Source organism: Geotrypetes seraphini, chromosome 16 (assembly GCF_902459505.1).
Source record: "Geotrypetes seraphini chromosome 16, aGeoSer1.1, whole genome shotgun sequence".
In the NCBI taxonomy this organism is placed as follows: domain Eukaryota; kingdom Metazoa; phylum Chordata; class Amphibia; order Gymnophiona; family Dermophiidae; genus Geotrypetes; species Geotrypetes seraphini.
In genome coordinates this window covers 29471297-29488462 of record NC_047099.1, presented here as the reverse complement: position 1 = coordinate 29488462, position 17166 = coordinate 29471297, and the positions used below count along the sequence as shown (strand labels likewise).

General features: G+C 42.4%; 1 protein-coding gene across 3 annotated transcripts in view; it reads left to right on the top strand.

The window, feature by feature from the left end:
- CHRNE (cholinergic receptor nicotinic epsilon subunit) overlaps positions 1 to 17166 on the top strand; it is a 53389-nt gene that overhangs the window by 16734 nt on the left and 19489 nt on the right. Inside the window, exons 1-5 of one of the 3 annotated variants that reach the window (XM_033925253.1) lie at positions 685 to 848; positions 1106 to 1242; positions 5512 to 5556; positions 11053 to 11162; positions 15153 to 15308. In XM_033925253.1, the coding sequence (XP_033781144.1) occupies positions 803 to 848; positions 1106 to 1242; positions 5512 to 5556; positions 11053 to 11162; positions 15153 to 15308 (494 nt within the window). In that variant the 5' untranslated portion in view covers positions 685 to 802. Of the gene's footprint in view, positions 1 to 684; positions 849 to 1105; positions 1243 to 5511; positions 5557 to 11052; positions 11163 to 15152; positions 15309 to 17166 lie in introns of those variants that run through there. The other 2 variants (XM_033925256.1, XM_033925255.1) reach the window with 2 other exon arrangements.

Genomic DNA, 17166 nt, shown 5'->3' with positions numbered 1-17166 from the left:
AATAAAACAAAAAAAATTATTAATGCTATAAATATTTTACACAGCTTAAAAAAAGAATGCTGCACAAAGAATAAATATTTTTTATATTAATCCCCAAAACTTTACAGAGGGGGGAGCTCTGGGGTGACTGGGGGGATGTGTGTTCTGCTGAGCGGTGTGGATGGAGCTGTGTGTGTGTGGTGGTGCGGGCCCTGCGTGGTCCTTTTGGGTCATTTCTATAATATAAAAAGGTGAAAGGTCACTGTCCATGATATACGGCTTTCTTATTCTTCTTGTGTCCTCTTCTGCCCCTACCTAGGTTGCCCCCAGTTCCTTCTTTTCACTAGCTCTTTTTTTTAATTATCGATGGGGATACTCTGGGGGGCTCACTATATGTTTTTTCTGTTTTTACCATTTGTATTGGACCACTTTTGAGCCATTGTTGTTTGCCATTGCACCCTGTTGGGTGGTGTATTTTTCACTGTTAATAAACATACGTTTAAAAAAAAAAATACTTTACAGAGCTGGATGTGAGGGAGTGCCCTTTTTCTCTTTTCTTCCTTCTCAATACTTGAGGGGTCCGCGACCATCTCCCTCTTTCTCGATTCTTTCAAAGCAATGCCAACACTGTCACCAGTTGTGAAACTTGAGGAAATCTTGAGAACAGCTGGGGAGAGCAGGGGGGGAGGGGATCGGGTCTCTTCTGCTTCGTGGTATCGGAAGTGGCAGTCTGAGCGTCCTCTCCCTCCCCCCCCCTCATAGAGGGATAGCCCAAATTCCAGGATCATGTCTCTGCCATCAGTTTTCAGCCCGCTGAGCCAACATGGAGGTTTTCCTGCTTCTTTCCTTGCTCTGCACTTCCTTCTGTGGTAAGCTGGGGTGTCTGTGAAATGGTCTGGGGTCGCCTGGTTAACCCTGGGGAACATGGGAGAGACAGAAGGGAGCGCATTGAGGGTATTTCCACTGTATATCTTTCTGCAGCTTGTTCTAAAAGGGATTATATCTGCTGAATGATTCTCTAACTGGGAGCAAGTGTGAGTGGGGGATTTCATAGCGCTAAAATGTAAACCATGCAGTTAAACCTGTCCCACCCCCCAATTGCTTCTCCGTGTTTTCTGTGCTTTAGCAATCTCTGCCTCGCAGGAATTGAGGCTTTTCGAGGACCTGTTCTCCAACTATGACAAGGAGACCCGGCCTGCACAAAGTGTAAATGATGTCATCAGCGTGCAGCTGAAGCTCATCCTCACCAACCTCATCTCCCTGGTAAGGACTATCGCCACCAGCCAGGCATTATAACACATAAGGACTGTCACTTAAGAGGTGCTGTAGCACAGAAGAAGTGTCACTATAGCAAATAAGGACTTCACTGGGTGGTATAGCACATAAGAAGTATCACTGCCAGGCAATATAGGACATAAGGACCGTCAATGAGCAAAGCTATTTACGTTATAGCGCAGCAGCGATATTTTTATGAAAAGTCTATGAAAAGCAGATGGCAGATAAGTAGTTTGGCCTATATCAGTGGTCTCCAACTCAAACCCTTTGCAGGGCCACATTTTGGGATTTCTAGGTACTTGGAAGGCCTCAGAAATAAATAGTTAATGTCTTATTAAAGAAATGACAATTTTGCATGAGGTAAAACTCTTTATATAGTTTATAAATCTTTCCTTTTGGCTAAGTCTTAATAATAATATAGCAATTTATAGCTAAAGAGACAGGTGATCAAGAAACTTTTATTTTACTTTTGTGATTATGATAAACATACCGAGGGCCTCAAATTAGTACCTGGCGGGCCGCGAGTTTGAGACCACTGAGTTAAGGGGAACAGTTAATCTATTGGCTGGGTTGGAGGGCAGAGGGGAGAACAGAACAATCAAGCCATTATGACATCACTGATGAGGCAGGCTCTTATTGGTGGAATGAGGCATTATGACATCACAATCTCAGCTCTGCTTCCCAAAGACAAACAGGATGTCATGGTTACAGTTAAGCCAGTGGTCTCCAACTCCATCCCTTTGCAGGGCCACATTTTGGGATTTGTAGGTACTTGGAGGGCCTCAGAAACAATAGTTAATGGCTAAGTCTTAATAATAATATTGTAATTTATAGCTAAAGAGACATAAGATCAAGAAACTGTTTTATTTTACTTTTGTGATTATGATAAATGTACCGAGGGCCTCAAAATAGTACCTGGCGAGTTGCGTGTGGCCCCCCCGGGTCTCGAGATTGAGACCGCTGGCCTGTATGAACTGTTAAGAAGATAAAATGGAGTTTGCTGGTTTGAATTTTTTTGTGACCACCTGAGGCTACCAAAAGAACTTTGATGGTATGCAGGAGGAAAATTCTCAAGAGTCCACGAACGCACACTAAGGGCTCCTTTTACTAAGGTGCGGTAGCGTTTTTAGCGCACGCGCTAACCCCCGCGCTAGGCAGAAATACTAACGCCAGCTCTATGGAGGCGTTAGCGTCTAGCGCGCGTGGCATTGTAGTGCGCTAAAATCTCTAGCACAGCTTAGTAAAAGGAGCCCTAAGTCTAGACAAAATCTAGTGTAAGATATCTAAGTAAAAATCTAAGTAAATAATTAACATAATGAATAGGATAGGTTGGGGGGTTGCCTATGATTTGATTGGGAACGAGTGAACTTACAAGTTTCAAGTTTAATAGTTTTTTTGATTAATCGCTTAATCATACTTCTAAGCGATGAACAGTTTAAAAATTACATTTGATGGGAAACAATACAATAAAAAAAACAGAATTTAAATAATGACAAGGGATTGAAATTTAACTTAACATACTCCAAACATTGGGTAAAGGGGGAGTGAAATACAAATCAATAAAGTAAAGTAGAAACAATAAGGGAAAGATAAAGAAGGTAAACAAAATAACAGTAAAATATTATAAGATGAAATTTATTAGGGCTATGGGGTATTACCACGGGGTATTACCACGTTTGAAACCCAGTTGGGTTAATAGCTCCATACTCTGAGGCTTCCCCCCCCTTTAAACAATATTGGTTAGACTGTGGCGTATGTAAATATAAATATAGCTATAAAAGATATAGGAAAGGAATAATGAAGGTAGATCTCAGTAGTTCATGATTCCGTCGTGGGCTATTTAGCACAGACCAGCTGTCACTGCCACGTGGAGGGCAGTTCTATAAAGAGATACCCAGGTGGCGCTGTTCTATAAAGGAAAGGAGAATACTTTTTTAAACTTTTTGCCTTTCATTACTGTCCTATCTTTTCTTTTTTTGAAATCTTGATATTGTTTTACTCTTCAATGGGATTGGCACGTGGGATCTCTTCACGGAGGGAGCTAGGTATGGGCAGACTTGATGGGCCGTGGCCCTTTTCTGCCGTCAGTTTCTTTGTTTCTATGTTATTTATTGTACATTCAATGATAGTTGAGTTTATTTTGCTTTGCTGAGTTATGCTGAATCCTTATACAGTCAAATCTCGGTTTGCGAGTGTTTTGCAAGACAAGCAAAACACTGAAGCAAATTGTGCCTCGCAAACCGAGCGTCGACTTATTGTATAGCACGAAAAATATAGTTAATTATATGGCACTGTCAAAGTTTGAAAATCAATAAAGATTAATTTAAAAAAAAAAACCCCACCCATTTAATATACTGCCTATCTAAGCGGTTTTTACTATCAGGTACTCAAGCATTTTCCCTATCTTTCCCCGGCGGGCTCGCAATCTCTCTAACATTCCTGGGGCTATGGAGGACTGAGTGACTTGTGCAGGGTCACAAGGAGCAGCGCGGGGTTTGAACCCACGACCCCAGGGTGCTGAAGCTGTTGCTCCAACCACTGCGCCACACGCTCCTCCAGAGTAAAAGAGGAAGTAGAGAAGAAACAGGAGGGAGGGAAAACATAGCCACCGGCAATGATGCTGCTCTAAAATGCATGTAAAATATTCTTAAAAGAACGGTCATAGTCCAAAGGCATCGCTGAACAAGAATGTTTTTAAGGTGGTCTTAAGTTTCAAGTTTATTCAAGATTTGTTGAATCGCTTATTTAAATTTACTAAGTGATTTACAAAAACAAGAAAAATAATACAAATACAAGGTTAGTTAAACTTTAATACAATGTTAAAAAAAAATAAAATTAAAATTATACAGACTAACGGACACATAAGGAAAGAAGGGTAAAATTACATATGTATATAAAAAAAAACAAAAAGATATGAGGTAAAAAACATGAGGTAAGGGAAGGAAATGAGGAAAAAGATAAGTTGAGGAAGGATTAGGAAAATTGGTTTCATACGTTATATGCGTCCTTAAAAAGGAAACTTTTTAAGCTACTTTTAAACTGCTTTAAATCTTTTTCAGTTCTAAGATACAGGGGCAAGTTATTCCATAATTGTGGGGCTATGACAGAAAAAATATCAGTACGACGAGTTCCAATAATTTTTAGTGAAGGAACTGTTAAGAGATTTTGGTTGGTTAAAGCTGTTTACTGACGTATCCTCTCTTAGGCGGCTAGGCGCTGAGTTCCAGAGCATATGTCCTGCCATAGCCATGTTTGCCAACACCCTCTATAAACTTGTAACCCGTCCTGAGCTCCCCCGGGAGGCGGGATATAAAGCCAAAAAAATAAATGAACATTAAAAAATGAAATAAAATATACCACATATCAAGTTATGCTAACCGCTGTTACAACATCCTCTGGCAACGAGTTCCAGGGCTTAACTCTTCTTTGAGTAAAAAAAAAAAAAATATTTCCTCCTATTTGTTTTAGAAGTCTTCCCATGCCCTGGAGATGTATGCGTAATGTACAGTGCTGTGTGCGTCTGGTAGCACTATAGAAATAGTACATAGTAGAAGTAGTTTTATAAATTAGGGTTATAAGTGAGTCCTGCCCGTGTTTTGCCAGAATGGGCGCATTTACAGACTCGAACAACTGCGGGGTTGACGGTAACAGGGACCGAAACAGTTGTGGACCTTCGAAAGACTTTATGACATCAGCAAAGGCTTTATGACATCAGCAAAGGCTTTATGACATCAGCAAAGGATTGGTTTGGTTCCTGTTTCCATCACCTCTGCTGCTATTTGCTCCTGTGACACACTTGTGGTGGATCGTTTCTTCCGTTCTGTTCCCATATTTACATAATAGCATGGATATTTTGGCATGTATGTGCATATTCTAGTCATTTATCTGGTTTGTATTGAGAACCGACTCAGAAAACGCTAACTTTGTATTGTAACACCATTGCAGAAGCTCATGTATTGTAACTCCATTACAAAGCTCGTATAAACCGCTCTGAATTGACTCGCCAGCAGCGGTATTGAGGCTTACAATAAACAATCTGTGTATTTCCTGGATAGATGTTAGTTCTTAATAGGATTATCCCCGTAATAACTGTCACCGAGCGATGATATATCACGTACAGTGGTGGTATAGCTCATAAAGCTGCTGCTGCAACTGGGTATTATAAGAACATTATAGCATACAGCAACTGTCTTTGCCAGACAAGGACTTTTATTGCCAGCTGTTACAGTGAATAAGCAATGTTTTTGCTCTTTACAGAACGAAAAGGTGGAGACACTGACAACCAACGTATGGATTGAGATGGTAAGTACTAAACCGCCTACATGCAGCTGAGGAAAGATTGTGAGAAGTGTTCTCGGTTGCTGCGCCAGGCTGTGGCTCTGGGAATGAACTGTGAGTAAGAGAAACGCTTCCTCGCTAAGGACTTTGCAGAAGGACGAAGTGTTTCTGAACTGCAAGGACGTTGCGAGTCGCTGAAAGAGAGGCTCGTGTGAAAGAATCCTCTGCCCTGCGTGCTCTGTAGCTGCTATCTTGGAACGTTGCTCTCATTCCGAATACTGGGATGCCGGGGCAGGGATCAGGCCACGTAGGCAGGCAAAACCGAGCTGTGGAAGTAGGGCTATGTCCTGTAATGTGATGACGGGATCAAAATAGGAAACTGAGGCAAGAGACCTGATACCAGGTTCCAGCCTCAGAGACTATTTAAAAGTCACAGAGAAAACAGCATAAGGCAGGTGGCTCAGAACATCAAAGTTCAAAATTATAAACCAAGCCAGTTTGATGTCTCTCAAGAAAATGGTACTGTGAAATTAGAATAATAAAATAATTACGTCGCATAACTTATAGGCCGGAGGAGCAGGAGGGACTGAGCCACCCCTCCTGCTCCCAACTTACCGGTACTGGGGGGGGTCATGCCGGGTGGTGGGAGGGGTTCCGACAGCAGGAGGGAGTTGGCATTCTCTCCAGCCATATCTAAGTTTTGGGGGCGGGGGGTGCCGATGGCAGGAGGGAGTATCCCTCTTGCTATATTCGCATGGGGAGGTGGGAGCGTCTGGTGGCAGGAGGGAGTGGGCATCCCTCCTGCCATTTTGGAGGGTTTGGGGGGGGAGTGAGGAAGCGCTTTGTCGGGGAGGGGGGAAATCTTTTTTTTTCTTAATTGGCCTGATATTTTGTGTGTGTAATACATGCAAAATATCTTGCAGCAATTGGGCTTCAGGATAGTAAAACCTGATTCAAAATAGCCAAGCAACTGTTAGTGAATCAGTCGCTTGGCTATTTTGCATGGGGTTTTACTAATTTGCATTGTTTGAATCAGATTGGATTGGACAACACACGATGGGCCTTTTAGTGAATTGGGTGGGTAGCAGCGAAACGGGTTTAGCAACGATCGCTGACTTTAATGCATCGGGGCCTTGGTGTCTTTCATGTACCCCCCCACCCAGGCTTTACCCAGTCTCTTTCCCCTCACCTGGCTTCAGTCTCTTTCCCCTCACCTGGCTTCCTGCTTCCCCAGCGTGACTCAGTTCTCTGCAAGCCTGAGCTGCATGGTGCTGGAAGTTCAAGTTGGTCTCATGAGACTTGAAACTGCGAGACCAATCCAAACTTATGGCACTGCTTGGCTCATACTTACAGAGATTTGAGCCATGGCGGGGAAGCAGGAATTTTGCCATAAGTGCCAGTTTTGTGGGTGCTGGAGCACTTCCAATGTAGAGCTTCAGGGGAAAGCTCCCACCTTTCCCTGCAGCCCATTGGTCAAATATTCCTTAGCTAGCCAATAAACTACAAAGGAAGCGAGACCAGTAGCTTAGGAGATGCCATTAGTCAGACATTCCTTAGCCAGCCAATAGACAAAGGGAAAAGCAGCATGGAAGGTTGGTGTCTCCTAAGTTACTGGTTCCGCCTTCCCCAGGTTAGGAATATCTGACCAATGGGTTAATAGCAGAGAACAGAGAAGAACTGCAGTGGAGGTCAAACAGGCTTCCTACCTTAGGTCTACCTATAGAGAGGAGGAGAGGACCTGAGGGAGGCTCTGGGAAAAAAATGAAGAAACAAAGAGTAGCACAGGCACTGAGAGCTAGAAGAGATGGGTTGTGAAGAGAAGAGGTAGGGTTACCAGATGTCTGGATTTACCCAGACATATTGCTGCAGAGAGAAGGCTTCCTGGGCAGACTGACGGAAGCAGGTTCACCTCACTGGTCAGCCTGAAGATTAAATTTCAGTGGAGGAGGTAGGTGGGGGACAGGGGAGAAACGTACCCAACTCTAGGATGGGCCAGGGTTAGAAAGAGAGAAAACCCTCATCAAAGGATCCTGCTTGTGGGAGGGGGGATTGGAAAGAGTGGAAGGGTTGGAGGGAGGGAACGAGAGAGATAGAGAGAAGCACCCTTGGAGGGGGGAGGGAGAATGAGAGAGAGAAACACTCACTAAAAGGGTACAGAAGATGGGAAGGGGGGACTAAGGAAATGGGTGAAAGGTGGAGATGGAGTGGGGGAGGGATGAGACTGGTGGGATGCAGGGGTGTGGTTGGGGGCAGGACAGGGGCAAGACTGGTGGAAGGTAGGTGTGGGGGCCGGGTGAGGTCACATGTCCTCTTTTTTGACTTCACAAATATACCTAGTAACCTTAGGCTGAAAAGAAGGGGAAGAGAGAGACTGGAAAAGAATAAGGGAGAGATGCTGGACCCTGGGGTAAGCAGAGGGAAAAGAGAGAGAGAGAGACTGTATCCTGAAGGATATCCTGAAGGATACCAGAATGATGCCAGGCTGTGTATGTGTGGACGGAGGTAGAGAGAGAAGAGAGACGCTGGGCCTGGGATGGGAGTATAGAAGGAGAAGAGAGAGGCGACAATTTGGATGAGTGGAAAGAAAGGGACATAGAAAAAATGCTGGGTATGGAGGCATCATAGAACAGGAACATAAAGAAGAGATCTTTATTTTAAAAATGCTGGACACGGGGAAAGATAGGGACACTGAGAGGACAGGGGAGCAGGGAAAGGGACAGACAGGATCATAGAGGGTAGATCCTGGAACAGAGGTGCAGAAGAAAGAGAGGAGTAACGTCAAAAAGACAAAAGACCCTGACAAGAACAGAGAAAAGCAGAAAAGAGAGACGACAAAGGGAGAAAATAAAGTATTTTATTTCTTTATTTATTCGATTTTCCTACCCAAAGAGCCCAGAATGGGTTACAAGTTTACATACATAATAAAGGTTGGCGATAAAATAGAGTAAGATCTTCAAATAAGGATAAGCAGCAATAATAATAATAATAATTTTATTTTTCTATACCGCCTAACCAGCAGTTGATAGCGGTTTACACAATAGGTACTCAGCATACAATATAATAATAACATCATACATAATAAAATTCTAAGGGCTCCTTTTATCAAGGTGCGCTAGCGGGGTTAGCACGTCGGACATTTCATCATGCGCTAACCCCTGCGGCAAGCCCAAAAACTAACGCCTCGTCAATGGAGGCGTTAGCGACTAGCGCGATAAACCCCTACCGCAGCATGATAAAAGGACCCCTAAGTAACTAATACAAGCATTAAGACTAATGAATAAGGAAAACGCAATATAAACTAAAATAAGTATAGATAAAAAGATTAAAAGTACGTTATAACTACATGATAATATGAAAATCAATAATGTATATTATATTGTTTAAATAAGTGGGTTTTAAGATCTTTTCGCAATTGAAGTACGTAAGAAATGGAGAAACAAGAAGATTTAGGGGTCCTTTTATCAAGCTGTGGTAAGGGTTTAACGCGCGGAATACCATTGATGAGGCGTTAGTTTTTTGGCTTGCCTTGGGGGTTAGTGCGTGATGAAATGTCCGACGCGCTAACCCCGCTAGCGCACCTTGATAAAAGGAGCCCTTAGACACGAATTCATTAATCCCGCTTGAAACGCTAAGGTCCTATCCAAAAATTTTTTTTGTAACGACATGCATTTGCGGAAGGGAACTAAAACCAACCAGATCTACGAATATTTTTCTTAGAAATAAAAAAAAAAAACAACACTAAAATGAGAAACAAGGTAAGCCGGCGCTAAGCCCAATAAAACTTTAAAACCAATGCATCCAAATTTAAATAGCACTCATAAGCACATAAGCAATGCCTCCACTGGGTCAGACCAGAGGTCCATCATGCCCAGCAGTCGGCACACACGGAGGCCATCAGGTCCAGGACCTGTGTAGTAGTCCTCTATCCGTACTCTTCTATCCCCTTTTCTTCAGAAAGTTGCCCAATCCCTTCTTGAACTCCAATACTAACTAGAAACGCCTTCACCGGATCAGACTTTAGGTCCATCTATTTTGGCGACCCGCACACGCAGAGGCCAAGCCAGGTGCACTCTAGCCTCAAACGATAGCCAGCGAAGCGATAAGGCAGCTGGTATAAGGACTTTAAGGGGTCCTTTTACTAAGGCGCGCTAAATGCTAATGCGCCCATTATATTCTATGGACGTGTTAGCGCTAAATCGTCTAGCGAGCCTTAGTAAAAGAGGGGATAAATGAAGATAAGGCAAGGTTAACGATACGGGCACATTCTTCATACAGAACTAAGACAATTTCAATACATAGTATGGAAAATCGAATATATGCCTTGGGACTTATTACGGCCAAAAGACGTTGGGTAAGGCACTTTTAACGATATAAGCACAAACACTTACCATTAGTAGGACAAGACGATTCTTAATCGTGACGTGTCAGCTTTGGGAAATGGGCATCGCTAAGATTTTGCATTGGTGGCAGATTTTCTATCTAGGGCTGGCATGTGTTTGCTTTTTTGCAGGGCTTGTACACTGGAGCTCTGCAGGGTTTTCTCCGTTCCCTCCCTCCAGTCTCCCTAGCTCGGGGGAGATGGTATTATAAGAAGCCCATCTTGATTTTTCCGCCCAGGGCCCATTTAGTTCTAGCTGTGCCACTGCGGTGAATGTTTATTTTCTGAAAATTCTTCCATGAGCCTGTTAGGTCTAAAACTTCCTAGAAAACCCCAGCTATCCCCCTCTATTTTACGCCTGATCTGTATACATCCCCTGAATTGTAACTTCCTGGATATGTCCAGCTGTCTTACACTGTAATCCGCTTAGAACTGTAAGGTAAAGGCGGAATATAATAATAATAATAATAATAACTTTATTCTTGTATACCGCAATACCATGGAAGTTCAATGCGGTTAACAATAGAAGAGACTGTACATTTACAGCGAAGTTACATATTACAGCGTTGTTACATTTACAGCAATGTTACATATATGGCAGTGAAAATTAACAGCGAAGTTACATACATTTACAGCGAAGTTACATATTACAGCGTTTTTACAATTACAGCGATGTTGCATATATGGCAGTGAAAAGGCATGTACTAAAGAAGAGACTGTACATTTACGGCGATGTTACAAATTAAAACGGTGTTACATTTACAGCGATGTTGAGTATATGGCCGTGAAAAGAGATATGCTATGGAGGCCTGAGGGGCCATTAGATCAAAACCGAGATTGGGTAAGAGTGGCCATATCGAGGTAGGGAGGGAGCAGGGAAGGAGGGAAGGCAGAGTTAGCGGAATTTGTCGAAGAGGTAGGTTTTTAGTGACTTCCTGAACAGGTGATAAGGCGGGGAGTTGGAGATGAGGTCGGTTAGGCAATTGTTCCATTTGCCCGCTTGGAATGCTATAAGTCACTAATGTAATGTAATGTAAAACAAGATGGCTGAACACATTGGAAAAGGAATACATAGCCTGTGACCTGTCGGCCGGAGAATAAATTGTGCTAGCATTTCTTCTCCTTCTCTCTCTCTCCCTCAGACCTGGTTGGATTATCGCCTGGTGTGGAACTCTTCAGAATATGATAACATTGAAGTCATTCGGGTCCCTTTCTACATGGTCTGGCTTCCAGACATTGTGCTGGAGAACAAGTGAGTAACATTAGGTCTGTGAATTTGAATCTTCTGAAGTAGGGTTCACAGATGTCCGGATTTACCTTGACAGGGCCTCTTTTTAGAGGACATGGTCCGGGGGTTCCGGACGGCTTTTCAAAACCAGGAACTTTGTTCAGGTTTTGAAAAGTTTCCAGCACAGGACCATGTCGGGAGGGCTTCTGCGCATGCATGGATGCAATGCGGCGACATCACATGCATGCATGTGACATCATCACGTTACACAGCTGGATGAATACGTGGAGGGGCATAACCCCAAAAAATGTCTAAGTCCCTTTTTGGCCTAAGGCTTTAAGCGCCCAAAGTAGGCTGCACAGAAATGTTCATTCTTGACAAAAACATCCAAAGTGTACGTTCAGGGATTTAATTACCCAGATCGCCACTATATCTACTTTTAAGCCCTATTCTTGAAAAAAAAAAAATAGCCCAAGTCCCAAACGCCCAAAACAAGTCCTTTTAGGCATGGGAGGGACCAGTCAGTCCTTCACCTAAAAGCACGATTCTCTAACCGGCGTCTGTCATAAGCGGCAGTTAGAGAATTGTGGAACTGTCCCTCCCCCTCTCAAGGATCGCGGCAGGAGAGATGCCCAATCTCTCCTGACGGAACCTGCCGCAACCCCCTCCAAATGTTCGCTGGCAGTAGAGATGCCCAGTCCCTCCTGCCCGTCACCCGTCACGACCCCAATAGTTCTCTAGCAGGAGAGATACCCAGTCAGTATATTCCTAACTTGATTTACTCCCAGAGAAACTATCCCCAGTCTACTCGGTTTATGAGCCTCTTCTACAATACAGTGTCGGAAGTTTTATTGAAATAAATGCACAACATTCAGGGCCTGTCATCAATTAGCTTCTCTTCTGACATAATTTCCTTTGTTGAAACCACGCTGCTTTGGATCCTGGAAGACGCAATGTTTGAGATCCACCACTCTTCTTTCTTTTGGTAGTGGCTCCTTACCAATTACAGAAGTCAAGCTGACAAACCTGCAGTTAACAGCCTCCTTCCTGTTTCCACTTTATGAAAAGGATCAAAATCTGCCCATCTCAAGTATGGCTCCAAAGATTGATTGAACAGGGAAGTCGCTGGAGCTACCAGGACTTCTCTGTGCTCCCTTAATATATACCATCCTGCCCCGGTGCCTTGTCCAGTCTCGGTGTTGTGAATGCCATGCAGTTTTTTCACACCATCCCTAAGCAAACTCTCAATTTGCGAGAGTTCAGATATTAGCGCAGCTGCTGAAGTAATAAATGGAATATCCCCCTATTCTTTTTTCCCCATATATTTAAATATTTAATTACTTTATCTATATATATTCAATCATTCAATTAATAATTATTGACATTAATATTGATAAATTCATTTTAACATTCTTACATAAAATTCTCTATATAGAATTCAATATAAATATCTACTTAAATAAAGTAAAAATATTCATATACATTAATTAGTATCCTAAAATTCTTTACCTCCTTATTAATTATCCCTTTTTTAAAAATCCCAATTCCCTAGACTTAACCCTTTATTTAATAAATTTTTGTAATTCATATCAATTAATATCTACGTGAATATATGATTATAATAAAATATATTAGAGTGGGGGGGAATGTATATTATATGGAAATAAGAAATGAAAAAAGGGGAGGGATTCATTATATATGATAAGATGAATTATTTGTAATTACAATTTTCATGTAATAATTGAATATAATATGTACAATTCAATTGTTGTAAGAATGCAAAAATCTATAAATATCATACAAGTAAGACACCAAACCCCATGTGCACATTTTCACATTTGTCAGTCTCTTTGGGTAGGGTCTGTTCTTTTATTTATTAATTTTTTTATTAATCTTTATTCATTTTTAAAACTCACAATAGGTGTAACATAAAATACAATCATTTCATACTTTAACATCACTTAATATATCATCAAATTCTAACTCGCATCAAATATCCCCCCTCCGTTATACCCAACAATTATTCCTAAGCACAAGAAATCATAAAATTTTTGCTTCTTAAGCCAGGGGTCACTGCAATGGGGGCATTATTTTTATTACGAGACCCATACAAATGTATTGCAAAGTATAAGTCCTGTAATTACATTTTCTTCAAACCTTCGCAGTTGATGGGATTTCTCTCCAGGAAATGCCTTGAAGGGGAGATAGTAATAACTTAATTTATTAGATTACTCTTGTATCATTTTCAGCTATCCGCCTAATTGGTAATTGGATATTCTCTTTTTTTCTTTATTTTGTTTTCTCACTCATGATTGCATCTTGGATCTCTAGATTTGGAACTTTAAAATGATTAAGTGAATAATTTTGCATCTAATTATTATTTTTCTTTTGGTTTATATCAATGATGTGTTAATCATATTCTGTACAAGAAGTTTATTCTTGATAATTTGTTTAAATAATTTAAAAAAAATTACTATGCACTATTTTGATCATTTTAGTGTCTCTAATTAATGGCTTTTCACTTTTTAGTTCTATTCAACTTCTTTTATTTTTTAACTATTGTAAACCGCATAGAACTTTATGGCCTTGCGGTATATAAACTGATTATTATTAGCTTGGTCTTAAAAGCAGTATATTAAGTACAATAAACTTGTAAACTTATTACTAATACTTCTTGTTGTTTGGATAGTGAGATTTAGTACAAGGGTAGGCAAGTCCGGTTCTTGAGAGCTTCAGGCAGGTCAGGTTTTCAGGATATCCACAAAGAATATTCAGGATATAGATATGCATTCTCTGTCTCTTTGGCAGTCGTGTAGTGCGAGGGGGGGGGGAGCAGTCTTCCCTGGGCGCCATGTTGGTCAGGGTGCCGACATCCCTCCACCTCTTCCTGTTCCTTCCCTCATACCTCTAGTGAAAGTTGTTAATTTGCAGCGGCCAACAAAGTGCTCTTCGCAATCCCATTGGCTCTCCCGTTGACATCACTTCCGGGTGCTATGCACAGGAAGTGACATCAGAGGGAGAGCTGACGGGGTTGCGAGGAGCAACAACGTCAACTAGAGATAATGGGGGAAGGGAAAGGGGTGGTGCGCGTGGCAGGCGGAATTGGGAAAGAGAGGAGGGCACCACTGCCCTGGACACCTCTCACCCTCTTTGGCATGCAAATCTATCTCCTACATAGTCATTGTGGAAATCCTTAAAATATGACCTGCCCAGGGCCGACCCCTGGTCTAGTAGGTTACAAAGTTCCTGCCTCATGATTTTTGGTAGAGGCAGAAGGTTTATGGCTTTTTTTGAGGTTAAACAATGAACGATGGCATCGGAAGAGAGCAGAAAAGGAAAGTCTGACGTAGGCATTGTGTTACTGTCTAATGCAAATGTGTCTGTTCTCTTGTACTTCTACTTCCATTCTGCCTCATTTACGGTCTCAAGAAATCGGATCATGTAAGCTCTTATAACAAAAAACTACACGGGTTGCCTGTGGAAGCAAGGGTCATTTTAAAGTTTGCTTGCCTTTGCTTCCAAACCATAACAGGTTCATCCACAATCTATCTATCCCATCATTTCAAATTTCCAGGCACAACTTGTATACGTAGTGCCAACTTGTTCACCTTTCCATCTGTATCTACAAGAGATTCCTTGATTGAGCATTATCATTCCAAGCAGGCAAATGGAATAAATGTTTAACCAACTTTATTTCAAATGCACCTTCCTATCTAACTTTTAGGAAGTCAATCCAAACTTATCTCTTTGATACATTTCTCTGACTCCATTTCTGCCATGATGTACTTCCAAAACACTTCCAGGAAAAATGTGATTAATCTTACCATGCTAATGTAATCTTGAAAGTTTTTTGTAATCTCGTTGTCTGTATACAGTCTCTCCCCCTGTAAACCACTCTGAACTGTTTGCAGTATTGCGGTATATAAAAATAAAGTTGTTGTTATTACTCCTAACTTTCCTCTATCCTTCCATCTTCTCCCTCTCCCTTTTCTCCTACCTCTCTCCTTCCTGCAGCATAGATGGGAAGTTTGATGTGGCTTATTATGCCAATGTGTTGGTGTATGCCAGTGGCGACATGTACTGGCTACCTCCAGCTATCTTCCGCAGTACCTGCAGCATTGAGGTCACCTACTTCCCTTTCGATTGGCAGAACTGTTCTCTAGTCTTCAGGTATGAGACATCAAGGGGAGGGAGAGAACAAGGGAGAGGAGTGAGTGGATGGCTAGCTAATTACTGGGACAGGAGTTGTTAGCGTAGTTTGAACAGATGGAAAGGTCATCAAGGAGAGGCTGAGCCAGTTCTGATTTTACCCCCGTCCGTGCTGGGATTTGTCTTCCCAGAATGCAGTGGGGAAGTTTAAACCAGGACTGGTTTAGGATCCATCCATAATGATCTAGAGCAGTGGTTCCCAACCCTGTCCTGGAGGACCACTAGGCCAGTCGGGTTTTTGGGCTAGCCCTGATGAATATGCATGAGAGAGATTTGCATATAATGGAGGTGACAGGCATGCAAATCTGCTCCATGCATATTCATTAGAGCTATCCCAAAAACCCGACTGGCCTAGTGGTCCTCCAGGACAGGGTTGAGAACCACTGATCTAAAGCCAACTGATCACCTTAAATATCACAGCCACACTAATCATTGTTAGTCCCAAACATAGTATACCCTGGGACAGTGTGAGCAGAGAAGAGAGCTTGGAAAAAAGCTACTGTAGGAGAAACATATGTGACCTGGATGTCACTGAGGACTAAATTCTAAAAAAAACTGGTGAAAGTGGATAGCGTAGCTGGTTTTAAGAAAGATTTGGAAACTTCCTGGAGGAAAAGTCCATGCCCTGGATCGGTGGCAAGGTTTACTCAACCACGCAGAGTTCTCGACCAGGATCGGTTTACTTTCGTATTCGACCATCTTAATTTTTAACCTTGATCCATGGGTTTTTTTTTGCATTAGGACCCCTGAGGAAGACAGGGTTGTCAAAACACGGACCGTGTTGGGTCCAGAGTCCCCAATTATTGGGACCTAGATATCTCATCATGAGAATTAATTGTTTGCACTCTCAATAAAGCCTGCATCTTGGACATCATCTTCTCCACAGTGTGTTTTTGGTTTTGGTTGCCCTGGATCGGTGGCATGAAATATTGCTACTCTTTGGGTTTTGGCCAGGTACTAGGGACTTGGATTATCCACCGTGAGAACGGGCTACTGGGCTTGATGGACCATTGGTCTGACCCAGTAAGGCTATTCTTATGTTCTTCTTACATGAGCCAAGTATAGGACAATTAAGCCATTGTAACATCACTGATGAGGTTGGCTCTGAGGCGCTGTTGAGGCATTATGACATCACAATCTCAGCTCTGGAATGTTGCTCTCATCAGGGCTCCGGAATCTTGCTTACTTCTTGAGATTCTGCAATGTTGCTACTCTTTGGGTTTTGGCCAGGTACTAGGGACCTGGATTGGCCACCGTGAGAACGGGCTACTGGGCATGATGGACCATTGGTCTGACCCAGTAAGGCTATTCTTATGTTCTTCTTACATGAGCCAAGTATAGGACAATTAAGCCATTGTAATATCACTGATGAGGTTGGCTCTGAGGCGCTGTTGAGGCATTATGACATCACAATCTCAGCTCTGGAATGTTGCTCTCATCAGGGCTCCGGAATCTTGCTTACTTCTTGAGATTCTGCAATGTTGCTACTCTTTGGGTTTTGGCCAGGTACTAGGGACTTGGATTGGCCACCGTGAGAACGGGCTACTGGGCATGATGGACCATTGGTCCGACCCAGTAAGGCTATTCTTAGGTTCTTATGGTGTAGACAAAACCCTCTTAACACGATTCTATAAACTGCACTTAGTTAGGTGTGATTTATACTATAGAATAGAGCTTACGCCTGGACCCGCAACTACATTTAGGCATGACCGTTTACACCATTGAAACATGGTGTAAATCCTGATGCCTAAATTAGGCATGGAGCCCCGTTATTCTAAAACTGTGCGCGTATATTTGAGGAACGCTCCCAATCCGCCCA